Source organism: Mytilus californianus, unplaced genomic scaffold (assembly GCF_021869535.1).
Source record: "Mytilus californianus isolate M0D057914Y unplaced genomic scaffold, xbMytCali1.0.p SCAF_9, whole genome shotgun sequence".
In the NCBI taxonomy this organism is placed as follows: Eukaryota; Metazoa; Mollusca; class Bivalvia; order Mytilida; family Mytilidae; genus Mytilus; species Mytilus californianus.
Genome location: NW_026262745.1, coordinates 74,582,576 through 74,603,022, shown reverse-complemented (window position 1 = coordinate 74,603,022; position 20,447 = coordinate 74,582,576). Strand labels below are relative to the sequence as shown.

The 20,447-nt window shown below is 30.6% G+C and overlaps 1 protein-coding gene across 6 annotated transcripts in view; it reads left to right on the top strand.

The window, feature by feature from the left end:
- Window positions 1-19,291, top strand: part of LOC127715717 (uncharacterized) — a 34,848-nt gene extending 15,557 nt beyond the window's left edge. For 5 of the 6 annotated variants that reach the window (XM_052221879.1, XM_052221878.1, XM_052221881.1 and 2 more), the window contains 12 exons: window positions 863-944; window positions 1,563-1,752; window positions 2,335-2,637; window positions 3,449-3,509; window positions 5,078-5,148; window positions 5,645-5,716; window positions 6,966-7,048; window positions 9,229-9,288; window positions 9,434-9,493; window positions 13,407-13,466; window positions 14,364-14,423; window positions 17,850-19,291. In XM_052221879.1, coding sequence (XP_052077839.1) covers window positions 915-944; window positions 1,563-1,752; window positions 2,335-2,637; window positions 3,449-3,509; window positions 5,078-5,148; window positions 5,645-5,716; window positions 6,966-7,048; window positions 9,229-9,288; window positions 9,434-9,493; window positions 13,407-13,466; window positions 14,364-14,423; window positions 17,850-19,109 — 2,310 coding nt within the window. In that variant the 5' untranslated portion in view covers window positions 863-914 and the 3' untranslated portion in view covers window positions 19,110-19,291. The remainder of the gene's footprint in view (window positions 1-862; window positions 945-1,562; window positions 1,753-2,334; window positions 2,638-3,448; window positions 3,510-5,077; window positions 5,149-5,644; window positions 5,717-6,965; window positions 7,049-9,228; window positions 9,289-9,433; window positions 9,494-13,406; window positions 13,467-14,363; window positions 14,424-17,849) is intronic. The other variant, XM_052221882.1, reaches the window with a different exon arrangement.
- Window positions 19,292-20,447: the final 1,156 nt, after the last annotated feature.

Here is a 20,447-nt window from a genome sequence, read left to right as displayed (position 1 = left end):
TTTATGTTTCCTCATTTCCGTAGTATAGTTTAGATAACTCTTGATTATAAGGAAAACGGTAATTGTTGTTGAAAAAATAAATACAATAGAATATATACAAATCCTAACCGAGATGGCCATGTTTGTCATAAACATATATATATTTTGGTACCATTTTCTATTAGAGTTTTAGATTGATTTTACAGCCCTTGAACAAGCTGATTTTCTCTGAAAGATAATTTGCTTATGTGTCTATTCAATGTTAAGTTTCTTGTCTTTTCATTTCGTTTTCCTTTTAATGTTTAGAATCTAAGTTTGTGTAAAATGTCTCGTCAGCATGATTTAGTATTAATGCTGACTTTATTGTGTAACTTTAGTTGTAGGTTTCTCTCTGCTGACTATTATTTGACATTTGCGTTGATTGTGTAGAAGTCAGAATTCTTCTGTAAATAATCAAACTAATTTCCAATAGAATCAGTCGTGGTAAGAAGTTAAACTTTACCATGTACAGAAACGTCGTCAAACTTCAGAAATAAATCGGCCACCGACGTTCACAAAGAAACAATTACTTCAGAATTCCACACAGTTAAATGTCCTTTGTTCACTTGTATCAAATGGGTTCTTATTGACGAATCAATACCTGACGTCTCTTTAGAACAGGGCAATACTTAGGTGAATCAGTGGGAGTTGTACACATTATTGTATACATATCAAGATATATGTACGTGTTTACGCAGAAAAATTTAAAAAGACGATTAATAAAATCAATGAACCCTGTTTAAATCTGTATGCAAGCTTTCTAAATAGCACCAAGGAATTTGACCCGGGTTAATTCTTATCAGTACTATTTATATTTAACTATTGGTTCAATCGTTTATTTCAGAAGCTTAGATCAATTTAAATGACAGAAAAAGGGAAGCAACATCATATAGAAGATGGTTTTTTTAAAGGCAGTGATGCATGCGGTAGGAAGTTTCATAAATAAGCTTTCCGCCCACTAGGAAAATATTGCAAACAAAGGAGACCTTACCACTTTACCATAAAGTTTAATAAATAATTTAACTACTTACTATTTACATAATCAATGCGATGTAAAAATATTTCTAATAAATGTTTAACGTTTTCATAAACGTTCGTTTCTAAGATAGGGGCACCATCCGTCTTTGCCAATCTAATTATATCTTATTTTTTCTAACTGAAAAGAGTACTTAATTTTATTTTGCATTAGTTTATATTTACATCAACAAAGCGCGTGAGTCTATCATACATTGATATCCAAACAACGAAAATACTGTTTCATTTACACATACAACATATACAAACACATGCATATGTTTGTATACAAGTCTGCTATTATCCATCAATGAATTCATCGAAAGGTACCTAAACATGTTGGGAACACAGCAACATCTTTATTTTGACGTGAAACGAATCTTACAGTTGTGACTAAGGTTACCTTAAAAAAGTCATTGCCGTCATATGCAGTTGCTTATTATTTGTGAAAACAACATTTACTGTCATAGAAAAACTTTAAAATTTGATGGCTGATACATTTTTGTACGTTTTACTTATTTATTTTGTAGATCTTTATCATCAATTTGGTGTCCAGTGTTACTACGGAATATGATTTCAAATGTCCGCATGAATCCCACAGAATGATACGCGCCCATTGGCATTGTAATACAACAGAAGAAAATTATTCTTGTTTAAAAGATGTCCGAGAGGACTCTTATAGAGAGTCTTGCTTATATAAATCTGATTTCGTCAGAATGGGCAAGTATCAATAAACACTAAAAAATTAAAGTAGATTGCAATAACATGTACAATGAAATAAACACTCATTTAAAGAAAACCGACAATTACATGATCTAAACAAAATTTCTTAGCCCACAAAACCTTATCTAAAAATTGAGTTCGGGAAGAATAGAACAAACATTTCCCATCCGACCTATGCAGAAATGATAGTCAAGATATATTTCTGTGTATCTGTTTTACAAAGAAATTTGTTAGAAAAATTGTACATTAACAATTTGCACCAAAGTGTGATATATACAACTATACATTACAACTATACATTACATATATATATAATATGCATACAAACATTGCCATTGAGATAACTAACCACAAAATACCACAAGACAAGAATATAAACATCAGTCAATTTGAGTTTCAACCTTTCTGTTGAACGAATGCATGTAAAGATGAAATAAATTATTTATAATGGTGCTTCTATCGACTGATTTTGTTAAACAAAAGAACAAAATTTACATTTCTTGTAATCAAATTATGTACAATTCTTTACACAGAATTTATACATGTACGTGCGTTGTATAACATTTTCTTTTTTCTCAGGTCAAAAGTATGTCATTAAAGGCAATAGAAGGAGTATGAACTGCACTGTCAAAAGGTATCAACCATTCAAATTTTATTCGTCACAACTTAGCAAGTGCGCCTTTATGAAATCATCATGTGATGAGGAAGGTCAACTAATATTTACTGCTGGCTCAACAAAAGAAGATAGCACATGTAACTGTGATTATACACGAGGATACACTTTTCTAGTACGCCCTAGAAATATTCGGTTTTGCATGCCAGAACAGGAAGATTGTACATATTACTTAACCACCTGTCCACAGAACAATGGATTGTCATCTGGTAAGGTCAAACACACTCGACACACTTAATACAACTGTACATACATGTATTTGTTCAGTGTATGTTCAATGGTGTTAATATGTCCTTTGATTGAGTTGAGCTATTTCAGTTGATATTTTATAGTGTGTCTTTCTATGTTGTGATGTAACACTGTTGTTTCAGAAAAAGGGTGAAGGTTTGGTACCATTAAAACGTTTAAACCCGCTGCATTTGTTTGCACCTGTCCTAAGTCAGGAATCTGATGTTCAGTAGTTGTCGTTTGTTGATGTGGTTCATGAGTGTTTCTCGTTTCTCGTTTTCTATATAGATTAGACCGTTGGTTTTTCCCGTTTGAATGGTTTTACACTAGTAATTTTTGGGGCCCTTTATAGCTTACTGTTCGGTGTGAGCCAAGGCTCCGTGTTGAAGACCGTACTGTGACCTATAATGATTTACTTTTATAAATTTTGACTTGGATGGAGAGTTGTCTCATTGGCACTCATACCACATCTTCTTATATCTATGTACATGAAAAAAAACATGAATGTGTTTACAAATTAAAATACATTTGTAATGTCGAAATCTTTGAGGTATCCATGTTAGTTGTAATCACCCAAAGATAATTATTTAAGTAAATATAGAATCACACGTTATAATTATCTTGTAAGAATTAAATTTTGTTAATTTTCAATAGTTACTATTACTGACGTGCTTTCAAACAACGATATTATTTTCATGTAACCAGTTATCTGGTGAATGATTTTACCATGTTTACGGATTTCAAAATAATGATACTCGGAACTACACAATGTAAATTTCTCATTATTTGTAGATTATGAATGTACACAAGATCCTATGTCATCTTCATTTGTCTCATTCATTGTACAACCAAAGTAAGTGTTTACGTAATAATATAAGATTATTACATGACATCTTTTAAAACAGATGTATTATCAGCCCAAGAGCCGAAGGCTCGAGGGCTGATAATACATCTGATATGAAAAATGACATGTTATGATCTTTTTATCATCTGCTTCAACAGTGGAGAAAAATAACAGTTTATTATATTGATCCTTTTAAGTGGTTCTCAAGTAGAAGTTCAAAAAGTGAAAAGATTATGTACGTTGGACACCAAATGTTATACATCCGATATGAAATCTTTCTAACATATGCCTGACAGAGGAGAAAAACAACAGTATAATATATTTTTATATATTGGCGATAAAAAAAAATTCAAAAATTCAACAGAACATAATGTTCACTGTTCGGAAAAGTCAACATATTTAAAGTAATTTTCTAAATTATGCTTGAAACTTTGAGAAATGCATTAATTGTATCATTGTTTCTTTGCATTTTACATCATATATTTTCTTGTTTTGTACCCTACTTTGTAATGTTTGTCACTGAAAACGTACCATTGAGGTGTATTTTTCGGAATATGCCGAGTAACGCCAGAATGCCATGCGATAGCGTTACGGAAAGGCATGTGATAATAGTCGGAAGCATGTGATAAATTTTTCATATCAGCCCGCTAAACACCATTTTGGAAAATATGGAATTCACGTAAATTTAATGCTTTTATCATACTGTAAAAATTATAAGTTATTTACTCTATGTATATGATAATGACTTATTATCTAAAGTATGTAGATGTGAGTTACCTTGATAAATATGTTGATTGCTTATTTCAAGCTCTAAAAGGTAACACAAAGACATTTTATTTATCAATAGAATTTGTTCATATAAAAGGCAAAGAAAAGTAAACAATAAATATACTCAACCGTGACTGATGTTGTTTTTTTTAAATAAAAACCTTTAAAGTCTTCCTTAAGGAAAGCACATATTATGGAAAAATTTGATAAGAAAATAATCCTTTGATTTATTGTCAAAGTTTGCTTTTCAAAATTGGCCGTGGTTTTTTTATGTATTGAAAAGGAAAGTTTCTTCTTTTTGCATTTAAAAAAAAAAACATTATAACGAAAATGCTAATTTATTTGTTGGCTAGAATCAAACATTTTTATACTTAGCCCTTAAAAAAGAGATAACCAAGAAAATTTGAATTAATGAAGGAATATACACTCTGTTTATGAAATCCGTATAGTGCGAACATAATACATACATAACGCAAGAACTGCGATAGGTTACGCAATACGATATTATGTTGCAGAAGGCATATTACTGCTGATAAATGTGGAAATAAAAATATAAAATTTAAATCATTATGTGTGTCAAAGATTCTAATGTGAAGTCGTCTATCTGTGTCAGTATCGAGGAAAATGTCAAGACATGAAGCAAACCTTCTACATGTTTGACAATACCACAGACATATGCATTTACAAGGTTCATTTTAATACAATATTATAGGTTAAAACATTCATGCAACTGAAAATATATTAGGCAAACTAAATCATATTTGTTTTGAAATTGTGTATGTTGAAATGACCGGTTTTATTGATTTTAGGTCAAAAAAGAATGAAACAGTGAAACACGGAAATCTTGATGCCTTTCAATATAACTTAGCACTTCCAACAAGTAAGTGTTCATTAACATTTAAACTAAACATATACTGTTGAAAAAATTAGTTTAAATGATAATATGTTAAAACTAGGATGTGTGTACGTTATGTATGAAAAGAGTGTTAGCAAGGTTTTTACTTTTTTTTTTAAAAATTTTAACTATAAAGTAAATATGCCAATAGACGTTTCAAATATGTTTTCAAAATCAAGTTTCATTGAAGTGTTGAATTTGTGTGAGTTCGTATATGAACATCCCTTTGCAAAGTACATGTTTCTTGTAAACTATATACTGAAATCTAGTATTGAACAATTCTTCGTACAGCATGTATACTTCGTTCGAACGATTATGTGGCCTTATATCTGTCATATTTATAAATGTATTCTTTTCATTATTTTCATTTAATTCTAATTATTCCAGTATTATGATAGTTATATAAATGTGTACTTTTGAATAATCAACTCCTATATATATTTTATCAGTAACTGAATGTATAGCTTTTGTTGAATTGTAGGACAATACAGAATAGTAGCTGTAACAACAATATGTGTAACATCATTAATTGTAATAGCACTTGTCTTGTACAGTAAGTTAATTACTACTTTCCGTGTGTGTGTGTGAGCGTGTGTGTGTGTGTGTGTGTGTGCGTGTGTTGTTTCTCTCAATATAGTTTGAACGTAATAAGAGGAAAAATATCACTATCTTCATTCAAGAAACAACACATGACCAGGACATAAACATTGCAGTTTTTTTTATGTCTCACTTTTTTTTTTTCATGTCCATCTGCGGAGTTCCAAAAGATAGTAAAATAATACAACAAGTATGAGTATTAGACACTGAGCTCTATATTAAAAATAATCAACATTACAAGTGCAAAGAGACTTACGAAAGTACAACAGTGTTACTAATTTAAAAAACAGTATCTACCAAGCTTTTCTACAGCAACCAGCAGTACCAGAAGACAAATCATTTTTTGACAATATCATGAACAATCAACATAATATCAACGCAACTACATTGTAAACTAAAGTAAGATTTACGCCTTGATTTATCGATTGATATAAAAACAAAATCATTTCAGACGAAGTAAATGTATATCAAACAGTCTAAATTGCTCATATGGAAGATTTGTCAAATTTCATATCTACTAAACCTTTTTATGGCGTCTTTGTTTGTAAGTTTGTTTGAATTTATGTCACACTACCTTATTAGGTTTCTCAGCCAATTTTGTAAATATATAGGAACTATAAACAACTGTCATACAAGTGGGAGGTTTAGCTAGCTAAAAAACCAGGTTTACCTCACCATGTTCATGCCCAAAATTGAAAGAAAAACCTGATGGTGGGATGCATATATGCCAATTCACGTCAAACATCATATTACGACCTAGATAAACATAATAGCACGAAGACAAATAACATGGAATCAACAGGAAAAAAAAAAAAAAAAACAGAAAACAAACACAACTTCAGCACCCACATTCTATAAGTCAAGACCATCTTGTATTGTTTGTTAAATAGACACTGACTATTTATCCATTAGGTCTTGGTACTTTTCGATGAACTAAAAGGACGAGACGTTCTTTGACAAAACCGTGACTCATAAATTTTTAACAAAGTATAAGTAGCAGTTAACAGCTCTTGAAAATCTTATGAGTTGATAAATGTGTACTCCATATGCGGGTGAAGTTGGTAGGGTGAGGAAAATTTTTAATTTCAACTGTAATAACTTTCAAACCCTCAGCACAAACTGTTCTACCGTTAAGACACATAAACATCAAGCCGGAGTAAATTATATAAACACGAGATCTTGATACTCTATATACTTTCTTGCAGGTAGATATCATGGGCAGATCATGCGGATGAATTACACCAAAAATAACAGAGATGAATTAGATGGACATAAAAAAGATTTTAACGTATGGTTCAACATAATATAATATTGTAAATTTGATACAACAAAGGGAGTATAATCAGCCAGGGGCATATCTAAAACAATTTACTTTCAAAATTATCTATTCAAGTTATTTTGAAAACGAGGCTGTTTTGAATATTACTCAAATAAGTAACTATTTGTAAATAATATTTGATTCTATGTTTTTGTCGGTAGGATATCGATACAATTAATTTATATTTTGTACATGTTGTAGTTACAAACCTTTTTTAGTATATTTAGCAATAAGTGATTTGCTTAATAGCTGTAATTATAGTAATTATGAAAATACGCTGTGTATCTATTTTTAACTGTTTTCAAAAAAATCCTGTTTTATTTTTGTTAAAATGTTAACTTAATATCATTCCCAACAAAGCAGAGCTATATAAGACAATTGAAATGTAAAAGAAATGTTAACACTTAATAATTCAAGAGACAATACAATTAAAAAAAAAAACATAATAATTTATAAACGAGTTTTTCCACTGATAAGCCGATTGATTTCACTACTGAGGCGGAAGATCAATACCTCACTTACTTCACTGTTAAGTGTTTTCAAATTGAGCTTTGCTGGGATGGAATGTTGATGCATTTAGTTCAAAATAAACTCATCAAAAACATACTAACAGCAATTTCTAAATGAATACTCATGAGGAAGCATATTTCGTTTATTTGAAAAAAAAAGAACAAATAATACATGAGTTTGTCTATATCTCCAGTAAACTGAATATTTGATTTTAAACGAAGAAAAAAAAAAAACACTATCTTAATATAAATGTTATGACAAATAAAGTGGAATATACATGAGACAAACAATAACTATACAATAAGGTCTTTTGATAACCTTACGACATCAATATTTAAATTTATTGCCAATTTTCAAGATCAAATGCATGTAACATTTTATTGATTGTAGTCAAAAATGCCTTGATATATAATTCATTATAACTTTCCAACACACATATTCTTCTTGTATGTACGAATTGCCTACTTGTAGCCCATTCACACGATTTATTCCAAGCAGTTCCTTTGGTGCTACTTTGTTTAACTTTGAAAAATAGTGTCACACGTCTGCGTTATATCATTCCGTCTGCATATAATTTTGACAGTTATGCTATGCTGTTGACACCGGTATCGTGTGTTCATTATAAAAAGTTGCCCTGATTGCACTGTGAGGAAATACGCTAGATCACTATACCTTGTTAGTTTGATGTTGAGATTGGTTTTTCCTACCATAAATGAAGAAATAAATTGTCGATACGCGTGTCCTGTGCAGTATCATATGCCTTCTTTCGATGTTTATGCGAGGCCCTAGTTACTACGCAATTTTAAAGGGGTTGGAGTGTTTTGTCTCCAAATAAATTTTTTTTTTTGTAATTTTAAATGCTTATTTAACATAAAAATTAAAGAGTTACTTTGTCAAATCCACACATTTGATTTCTACACAACTTTCTATCTCGCTTTCAGTTGAAAATCAAGGGTTTGGCATTTTCAAGGTTCTAATCATTAAACCAACAGACAGGAAAAAAGATTAAAAAAAAATAGAATTTCTAACAATGCTCGTCAGATAAAATGCTCAACAGAAGGTAAAAAAAAAATCATTTGTAAAATTCATGTACAGTCGGATAATAGCTGGAAAAGAAGTCTATCTTCTCTGTAAATCAAAGTTATACTATCTATGTTCGCATCTTCTATTATCAATATTAGCATAACAATTTTCTTAACACACACTCGAACACACTTGTTATATGCATGTAGCCTAATCCATTTCAATATATTTTTTTTTCAATTTCTATCAGTGTTCAATTGAATTGAATTTGAAGATTTGCTACTTTATGATACCAACAAGCGCTTAGTTTAGCAAAATTGTAGACTACTTCATATGCAAGTCATTTCGTGAAGCTTTATTGAGAGTAATATTTAAAAGTTGAAATAGTTAGATGTTGCAAAGCCATAGTCATGTATGGATTGCTTAAGTTATGACGTTTCCTTCGTGCGTTATTTTTCAATATAACATACATGTATCAGTTATTGGAAATTGACATGTAATTTTGTTAACTTTGGATCATTTGTCATTTTCGTTTGTTCAATTAAAGGATGCAAACAGCTTATTATGAAATATTAAACTTTGTAAATTATATTTGTTTTCTTCATTTTTGTTTACAGTCAGAGAATAACTGCAATAAAGAGCATAACACACAAGATACATCTGGTGAAGATAAAGTTGTAAGTTTGAATTTTGAAGTCCTTCCAAGCAACTATATTCATATAGCGTTTTTGAATTAATCACTTGCATTTGACAATGTGAAAATTGCAAACAACCCAACTGAACACAAATGAACTATAATTGTTTTTCAAATATATTTTACAGTCAATAGGTAGCCATTGTGAAGATTATATCACAGAAGATGGACCTAGTGATAATGAAGATGTAAGTGTTTAACTGTAAAGATTTATTTGAAAGTTTAAAAAAGGATTTCCTGAAATAATTTGTTAATTGCATCTATATATGGCGGTTTATCAGCTACTACAATATACTCCGAGTATACAGTGGTAACTAAATAAGGGATTTGTGAACATGTCTCGACGAAAACCTAAAAATGAGTTCCTGAACACGTTTTATCAAAATTATTTCTGAAATAATCTTAATTGACACGCTCAAACATAACATCGACGCATAGAACATTTTCGAGTGTGCAAAATATAGTATTAGAACTAAAATGTATATCAGGCCCTTGATTCTGTTAATAAACGTTAGCAAGTTTAAACAATCTTCAAGAAAGGAAGAGGTATGAAAGGAGCTATTATTTGGCCCCTGAAATTGCAAAAATAAAAGAACACTTTTTCAAACATATCAAAATGAATGAAACCTATTAGAAAATGCCTGTACCAAGTGAGGAATATGACAGTTGTTATCCATTCGTTTGATGTGTTTGACCTTTTGATTTTGTCATTTAATTACGGATTTTCAGTTTTGAGTTTTCCTCGGAGGTCGGTATTATTTTTATCTTACTTTTTGCTACAAGAAACATGTTAATTCAATCCGGACAGTGCAGTATAGAAGGATCAACTATTCAAAGACATCATACACAAGTATTTGACCTAAAGTGGCCATTGTTTGCATAGTTTTGGTCAAACAATATATGAGCAACACCTTACCAGTAATATAATAGGAAGCGTTTAAAGACATATGAATTAACGCAAGATTTGCTATTATTCTTGTACTTGTTTATGTAAACCATTGATAATGAGCTTGCGAAGAATTAAAACAGATAGACTAATTGGTGGTCAGTTCACATGTCAGAAAAATGAAATGAGAAGCAATGTAACATATTTGTAGGACTAATATATAAAATATAAAGCACAAATAATTTGCAAAATCTTTCATCGCTCTCTGAAAAAATATTCAATTAATTTAACGAAAAAGATATAAAAAAAGTAGTTTAAAAGATAAAAATGTCGGGAAAAGAAAAATATAAAAATCGAAATGTAAGAACTTTGAGGCCCTTTTACACATATGTATGAAGGAAGTATTTTGATTGATTTATAGTACTTTTGATTTCTCGATTTGAATGGCAAAACAAAATGTTTATTTTATACATACTTTCGTGTTCACAAAATGTAGGGAATTGTTTTGAATGTGTCACTTGATATGTTGTCTTAAATCAGTTTTATTCTGTGAACCCGTGTTAATTGTACAAATTGGAAATTTAAGTTTTAGAACAGTCTCAGATTAAAAAAGTAATAGTGATTTTCATTCCACAAGGAATCTTTTAACAATAATGAAATTGATCAGACATTTCAGGCATTATTCGACAAAAAAACAGCCATGAAGGGTGTTCCTTAAAACAAAAAAAGTGTTATGTATTTCTATACATTATTAAAACTATTGCAACATTGTACAAAGGCATTTTACTTTTTCAATACGTTGTTTTGTAAATGATAAATATAATAAGGTCAACATTTAGCCATAGAATATCAATACAATGGAATATGAAGCGAGATGATATATCATATATTTTGGTTTTATGCGTTTCAAGAACAGTGCAGTAGTCAATCATCTGAAAGTATAATATGTACATGATTAGCTATTTTACGATGAGGTAATACAGTTTTTTTTCTGGATTCATCTTTTTGAATACTGTTTTCCTGGGCAGATGATGCGCTTTTTTATGCTACTGAGTATATCCTCCCATGTAATCACACATTCCGCTACAAGTCATGGGTGGCAATATACAGGTTTTGAAAATGGACTTCCCTCTGACGTTCCTCTGTCACTGCAAGGCCTCATAGGGTCGATGAACGTCATATCAATATTACAACATTCTTATTGTGACATAACAATCTGATCAGAACAAAAATATAACTGGGAACTAGTGTCTTAGTGAATATAAATAGGCATTATTAAAACATGGTAAATTCATGATATAGACAAATATAACAAGCTACACAGTGTGAAAAGTTAACTCACAAAAATACTGAACTCCGAGGAAAATTCAAAACGGAAAGTCACTAATCAAATGGCAAAATCAAAAGCACAAATACATCAAACGAATGGACAACAACTGTCATATTCCTGACTTGGTACAGGCATTTTCTTATATAGATGGTTTTATAGCGCTAAACCTCTCACTTGTATGACAGTCGCATCAAATTCCATTATATTGACAACGATGCGTGAATAAAACAAACAGACATAAAAAGTAAAAATGTCAAAATAGGGGTATAGTGACCTAAAAAAGCGAAAGATAACAAAGGGACATTCAAAGGGATATAAACTGTACATCTGTAAAGCTGTATATAAACTGTACATCTGTAAAACTGTATACAAACTGTGGATAGATATCGTATCACACAAGATGCAGTGATAGAATCTATATGTTTAGCTTATACACAGATTTTAAAATGTGCAGTTAATGTACATTTTTAAAGAGTTGCAGTTTATATACAGCTTTAAAAATGTACAGTTTATATACAGTTTTACAGCTGTACAGTTTATATACAGATTAGCAGATGTACAGTTTATATACAGCTTTACAGATGTACATTTGATATGCATTTTTAGAACTGTACATCAAGATTACTTGTACTAAAGTAGCTGTGTACCACTAACCGTGTCATTAAGGTAAACCGCAAGTACTGATCATGTTTTTAAAATATAACACAAACACTGACCTCATTTACACGAATCTCACGTGTTCGATTGGTTTTAAGCAATGCTATTCCTAAAAATAGATAGGAGGTAAGATAAGGTAGAAAATTACGTATTAAAATAATAGGAAAAACCTAAACCAGCTGTTTAAAGTAATGCACAAAAAGATCCAAGCAGTATGCATCTTATGAGTTCATGAAAACAATTAGCTATATAACTTCTATAATATCTCACTTAACGTTAGCTTCATATCGGATATTGGTAATTCCTGATGAAACAGAAATATTTTGAGGCTAAATCAAAAGTTAAAAACATATATAACAAGGTATATGACGCGCCTTCAAAAATATTTCACCGATGTAATTGCATTTGAGGTCCCCTTCTCTAGTTTTAAAATGGCCATCTGAGTCATTAGTTGTAGTTGTGTTAAAAAGTAAAATCACAAAAATACCGAACCGCAAGGAAAATTCAAAACAGAAAGTCCCTAATTAAATGGTAAAATCAAAAGCTCAAACACATCAAACGATAATTGATAAGAACTGTCATATACCTGACTTGGTACAGACATTTTTTTATGTAGAAAATGGTGGATTAAACCTGGTTTTATAGTTAGAATGACAGTTTTTGTGCAAATTCAGTGATATGAGAACAGTTTTATCAACACAATTTATTTACAGTCGGATAATAGCTGGAAGAAAAGAATATGCTCAATGCACATTAAAGTTATACTATTTATATTCAAATCTTATATTATAAATGATAGCAGGAAATTTTTCTTAACACACATTCGAACATACTTGTTACATGCATGTAGCAAAGTTCATTTCATTATATCAGTTTTCAATTGAACTAAATTCGAAGATGTGTTAGCTTTTGAATATCAACAAGATCTTAGTCTAACAAAAATGAAGATTAATTTACATGCAAGTCATTTTGTGAAGCTTTATTTAAAACTTGAAATTGTAAGATATTGCAAAGCATTAGTCATTTATAGAATGCTAAAGTGCTGACGTTTCTTGTGTTATTTTTCAATATAACATACATCATTGTCATTGTCAAGTATCAGTGACATGTAATTTTGTTAACTTTGGATAATTTTTCATTTTTATTTGTTCAATTAAAGGATGCAAACAGCTTATTATGAAATATTAAACTTTTATCAATTATCTATGTTTTCTTATTTTTTTTACAGATAGAGAATACCTGCAATAAAGAGCATAATACACAAGATGCATCTGGTGATGATAAAATTGTAAGTCTGAATTTTGAAGTTCCCCAAAGCAACTATATACATATAGCGTTTTTGAGTTAATCAATTGCATTTGGCAATGTAAAAAATGCAAACAATCCCACTGAACACAAATGAACTATAATTGTTTTTCAAACATATTTTAGCTCTTCGTCTCACATGTAATACGTTGTTTTGCTGTGCCTTTTTTATGTGCTGATTTTTAGGTTGTTTTACGTATTCGTTTTTATTCTGTAGTTAGTCATCACTTCGGTGTTAACATGTATATCTATTATATAGTCATTTTTATAAATTTTCTGTTTGCAAAAGTATGAATTATTCTAAATACTAAGGATTTTCTTATCCCAGGCATATAACCTTAGCCGTATTTGGCACAACTTTTTGAAACTTTTGGTCCTCAATGCTTTTCAACTTTGTACTTGTTTTGGCTTTCGAACATTTTTGATCTGAGCGTCACTGATGGGTCTTGTGTAGACGAAAGGCGCGTCTGGCGTATTAAATTATAAGCCTTGTACCTTTTGATAGCTATTATTTGGGTATGTCTCTGTCCTGTATGTTCTCCCATTTATTTGTATTGTAGTCCTGTCATGTAGTCTTGTCATTTCAATGTTATATTTAACATTGCAATAAAAGCGGGAGGTTTGGCTAGCCACAAAACCAGGTTCAACCCACCATTTTTTCTTAAAATGTCCTGTACCAAGTCAGGCAAATGGCCATTGTAATATTATAGTTCGTTTCTGTGTGTGTTGCAATTTAATGTTGTGTTTCTGTTGTGTCGTTGTTCTCCTCTTATATTTGATGTGTTTCCCTCAGTTTTAGTTTGTAACCCAGATTTGTTTTTTTTCTCAATCGATTTATGAATTTTGAATAGCGGTATACTACTGTTGCCTTTATTTACAGTCAATGGGTAGCTATTTTGAAGATTATATCATAGAAGATGGACCTTGTAATGATGAAGATGTAAGTGATTAAATGTAAGGCTTTATTAGGCAATTCAAAAAGGATTTCCTGAAATAATTTGATAATTGCATGTACATATGGCAATTTCTTAGCTATTTCAATGTACTCCGAGAATACAGCGGTAAATAAATTAGGGATTTGTGAAAAAGTCTCGAGGAAAATTAATTGTACCACCTAAAAATGTGTGCATAAACGTATATTATCTAATAAAGTCTGGAATAATCCTAATTTCATACTCTAAAAAAGAACCTCGACGCATAAAACATTTTCAAGTATTCCAATAATAGTATTAGAACACAAATGTTATAAAACTTGTCACTTTTTTCAATGTAAATCAAGAACTGCATGGAAATGTGTTTGCGAAAAATTAAAGGAGGTAAACTTATTGATGATAAGTTCATATGTCAAAAAATGAACTGAGAAGCAATGTAAAATATTTTTAGGACTAATATTTAAAACTAAACCACAAATAATGTGCAAAATCTGTTATAGCTTGCTGAAAAAAAAATCCTCTATTAATTTTAAAAATAAGAATATAGAAAAACCTTTTACTCTCTAAATTACAATTTAGTCAAATTAAGTTATATTATAAAAACAAACTATTGCGGCTTTATAGATGAAAATTTTGGGAAAATGAAAAAGAATAAAAACCGAAATGTAAGACATTGGAATCCCTTACGCACATATTTATGAAGGAGTTGTTTTGATAGATTTATATTACTTTCTGATTTTTCGAATCAAATAGGAAAAACAAAATGGTTTTATCATAACTTCTGCTTTGTTCACAAAATATAGGGAACCCCTGTTAATTGTACAAATTGGAAATTAAAGTTTTAGAACAATCTCAGTTTAAACAATTAATAGTGAATTTCATTCCAGGAAGATTTTTTTTTAAAAATAATAAGATTGATCAGAAATTTCACGCATAAATCGAAAAAAGCAGCCATAAAGGGTGTTCCTTAAAACGAAAAAGTGTGATGTATTTCTATATAATGTTAAAACTATTGCAACATTGTAAAAAAACCATTTTACCTGTTAAAAACGTTGCTTTGTAAATGTGAAATATAATTAGGTCAACATTTAGTCATATAATATAAATATAATAGAATTAAAGCGAGATGATATATCATATATTTTGGTTTTATGCTTTTCAAGAACAGTGCAGTAGTCAAACATCTGAAGGTTAAACATGTACCCGATTAACTATTTCACGATGAGGTAATACAGTTTTTACTGGATTTATCTTTTGGAATACTATTTGCCTGGGCAGATGATGCGTTTGCCAGATTAATTTCTTTTTGAAATTGTTTAGACATTGATAGTGAAGCTCTTTGATGTGTGTAACATTCTTTGCAAGGACGCTACTGATTATAAGTTTCCATACAATGTTCTAACACGAATATCTTGTTTAAGGAAGGGGCTTATAATACTTTGTAAAAAGAAAACAAAACTCCTTCACATTTGATATTTTGTATACGTTTATTTCAATGTTGTGTCTTATCTTTGACACAAAGCATCAATCAAAATCGTGGTCTTCAAGTATATGAACTCTTTGTTTAAAAAAAAAAATACTTGAAGCATTCCTCATAAAATATCGTATATTTTCAATACAGTTTACAAATTAACAGTTTTATGTATGAAACATTTAAACAGCTATAAAATAAGGAATATATGGAAATTTACGCAGGTTAAAATTTTTGTGTTTTTGTGGGTGCCGCAAACAATGCTACAATTAAACACATTCAAAATAAAAGGATACAATGGCAATAGAAAACCCAGAATTTTGAAGATGTCAGTTTGGTTGAACTTTGTTTTTGAATCAGATTTTTTTTTACAAAGTATGAAATGTTTCTTCTTAAACAAACATTTGTATCTACGTTTGCCGTTCTGTTTAATGAAACTAAGTGGAATCAATGTCTTTAAGTTTAGAATGAAGAAGCTAAATAGGTCTAGAGTATTAAGTGCCAACCTGCCTAAGAATCAGGCAGTGGTGAAAACATGACAAACAAAAACCCACTGAACTTTTCATTAATTTCTGTTCAGAATGTATAATGGTGAATGATGGTGGTTAGGTCGGTGGGTTTTTTTCGGTCATGTTTTGAAATTTTTCTAAATTGCCTGATTCTTACAAAGACTGGCATTTAACTCAAATGTTTTAATATCATTGAATGAAAAGAGGGATTTTGATAGTATGCATTTTATCGCATCTTTTAGTTTGCAATATCTGATTTACACGGCCCATAAAGTATGTACTTTCAGCGTAACTCTGGAGCCCGGTTTTGATTGTTCTTCATCTTTGGTTGTATTTCCAAAGGAACAGATCAGTCAATCGTTTATCAAACAGTAATTTCAAATGATTTACAAACACAAACTTTTCCGTTTTGGGGATTCGTCTGCTGTGACAATAAAATATTAGTAATCGAAGTATGGCAAGTGCTTATCAACAATGTGGTCTTTAAAGATAAATGTAACACAATTATTCATAGACACGTTAAGTATTTTGACCCTTATATGGATCAACAACATCGATTGTCATTCTTTTACTGATCCTTTATCACTAATATTTCTTGCTGTCACCAACATCTGTATAGTAAATTACATGTATGGAGAGATGAGTTACTTGACATAAGTTGTAAATACTTGTGTTGAATCATATTGCTTGGTTATTCCAATCAGCTATTATCAAAGTAAATTTCATTAACAGTTTTAAGACGTCATTCTAGTCTGGTTGTTAGCTTTTAAATTTATGTCGAAGATGACCACTATTTATTGTCGTAATCGAGATCTCGTTCTGTTTTCTGTTTTTTTTTACATTAATTTACCGAAAACAGATTGGAACCTGTTTGAAGAACATGATTGGTGCTTTAAGTCGAACAGAAAATGCGTACCCTTCAAGAGCACATAAGTACATCCTAATTTTCTAATTGGATTGAAGCATGCTTAAACAACATAATGAGTGTCCTAAGTGCAGCAGAAAATGCATTACTTCAAGAGCATCTGAGTTCATCTTTTTTAATGGATGCTCCATGTTTAGTTATTCTAATCCTTTTGATTGTTGTTGTTTATCTTTCCATCGTTTTAATTTTAGTCATAACTGTTTTCCGGGGGATTTCATGTAGTATTGTCAATGGTTTCGGTGTCATTTGATTTCCCTTTATGCTTAGCTTTCATTTATGTGTGAGTATTTATCTTAACTTAATATATAACGAATCGAACGTCAAGTGTTGAACTATATTTATTGTGATATAATATGAAATGACCTAAGACAAATGTATGAGACGGTTTTCACAAAATTATCTGGTATAAGAAAGATTCATAAATATTGATTCTGGAACAATTTTTATTCATTTACACATTATTACATTATACCATATTGTCCATTGGCAAATTATTGATTTTTACTACACCTTTTTTGTAATTTTACAGACAATAGCACGATGTATTGCCGCTACTATTGATAAGCTAGAGAAAATACTATCAAATCTGGATAAACAAACAGCAATATCCATTCGTCAAATCGTAAAGTCGAAAAATTATCATCGTAAAGAAGTACTTGATTTTCTTGTTGCTGTTCAAGACATACTACAAAATGACAACACAGAGGAAATGAACCTTGTGGCAGGGGTTAAGCTGATACAAATCATTTCAGAAACCAATAATACTATAACATCTATAAGCGGAGAAGAAATTGATTGCATTCAAATACCAGCGATTGTGTTACAATGGCTATGTGCAATTCGAGTAATGAAAATAGAGAAGAAGGACAAATTGCCAGATGATATGAATTCAGATATCATTGCCATTCGAAAAAAAATGGAAACACTTGATAAGAGACTTACGGAAAACCAGGAATACTCTAACACTTTGGTCAACGAGATAACGTGTTTTGTTGAAAATATACAGAAAAAAATATCTATCTTAATGGAAAGCAAAGACACATGCACTAAGGATGAAGTAGTAAGAGTGCAATATAAATCGCATACATTGATTAACCTTTATATGGACGTACAGTTCCTAAGATCTGCATATTGTATCCGATATTACAGCCATGGTGAACCTTTTACTGTGGATAAACACCATATGATGTTAACAAAACTTAGGGATATAGAAAAACCTCAAGCAAATTTCCTGAAACAATTCGCCCAACCAACAAAAGACACCGTTGCGTTTTTTGCTTTATTCCATCCATCAGAATATGACTGTATTACTGATTACATGAAGGTTAAAGGAATTTACCTCCAAGATCTCTATGATGTGTTGAACAATAAAATGTTTGCGATTCGTCCACAAAAATGGCTACAACATCGAGCAGTGATGTCTTACACTCCTACAGGAACAATATGGAGTGCCAAAAATCCTGATGATAAATGCAGTATGCTCTTCGAATTTAAATCACTTTCGAAAGTCGACAATACATTTCTAATCAGATCAGTTCAATGGCCTTCTTGGTATATGTATATGAAAGAGAATGCAGCTTTAAGAGGTCAGAAAAAAAAGACAGGCCCCAAAAGAGAATGGAAAATAGTACGTCTTGACAACGAAAAATACATGATATGCACGCGAAAATGGCCTAGCAAATTTATATATATGGACGGTGGTCTTTTGGGAAAAGTTATCGCTGCTTACGGAGACCCGGGTACTAGTGGTTATTTGGATTTGATACATGAAAATGAAATTGACTTGTAAATACCAAAAAAAATTTCATGATTTTCATAAAATACAGTATGCTACAATGCGTTTCAAATATGTGAGGAAAGAGTTTAGAGCGTCATGCTAGGTTATTTTATTTTTGTTATTTAATTACAGAGGAAAAACTATCACAAATGTTTTTTTTTCATTTGTTTTTAGCCTTAAATTTATTGATAAAGGACATGAGTTTATTTTTATTATCAATTCCTAAACTAGTATATAACAAGTTTGTTATGCTCTTTTTAATAAGCTTTTGGATTTTCAAATATTTTGGCCTCGAGCATCACTGAAGAGACATTGATTGTCAAAATGCGCATCTGGTGCAGGAAAGTTGGAACCGTTTATGTTATTATGCTCCAATACAGTGTGCTTAATACTTTGGTAAAACTGAATTCTATTTTCTGCCTTACGTCTGCAAAAATATATAATAGTAGTTTAATTGTTAAAATACATCTATTATTGTTTAAGTAGATTTTGAATCAACAATGTTACCGTAATAGTTCAAGTTTTATAGTTCGTCCTTGTGGCCTTCTCTTGATAGCCGACCTTAGTACGTACAAGAAGAAGAAGTACTGTTGAGTCCACAGAATAGAGCACAATATGGCTTACCTACTAAATTCAATTTGAAAGAATCCTTTCAAGTCACTAACACTGTCATTTTCTATTACTGCAAAGTTAGCTGCCGAAGAGAGGAACATGAAACAATCATAATAGTTCAGTGGTTGTCGTTGGTTCATATTTGTCATATTTGTTTTTCGTAAATTGTTTTGTTATGGATTAGGCCGTTAGTTTTCTCAATTGTATTGTTTCATATTTGTCATGTTGGGGCCTTTAAAAGCCGACCATACGGTAAGGGTTTTTCTCATTGTTGAAGGCCGTACAGTTGCCTATAATTGCTTACACCCACTTCATTTGATTTTTGGTTGATAGTTGTCTCATTGGCAATCATGCCACATCTCCTTATTTTGATATGAAATAATCATAATATTCTGTTTGCAATAAATGCATCAATGTTAATTATAATAGTCACTTTTAAACAATTAAATTCCATGATTAACCATATTTAAATATTTTCTATCAATTTATTTACTTCATTAGATAAAATTGGTTTCATTTTTAGTCAAGTTTTATCAAGTTAAAACAAATTTTGCACCGCATTCTTGCCTGTATGTTTGGTTCTAACTGAACTACAAATGGTTCAACTATATTTCGTAGTATAAAATCTTTCCTTTATTCAAAACTGACTATTTTCAAAATGAATGCGCGAAATCACCGGACATTTGAAAAACTTTCGAAAGAGGGGTTTCCTTAATTTTGGACACACATACATACAAC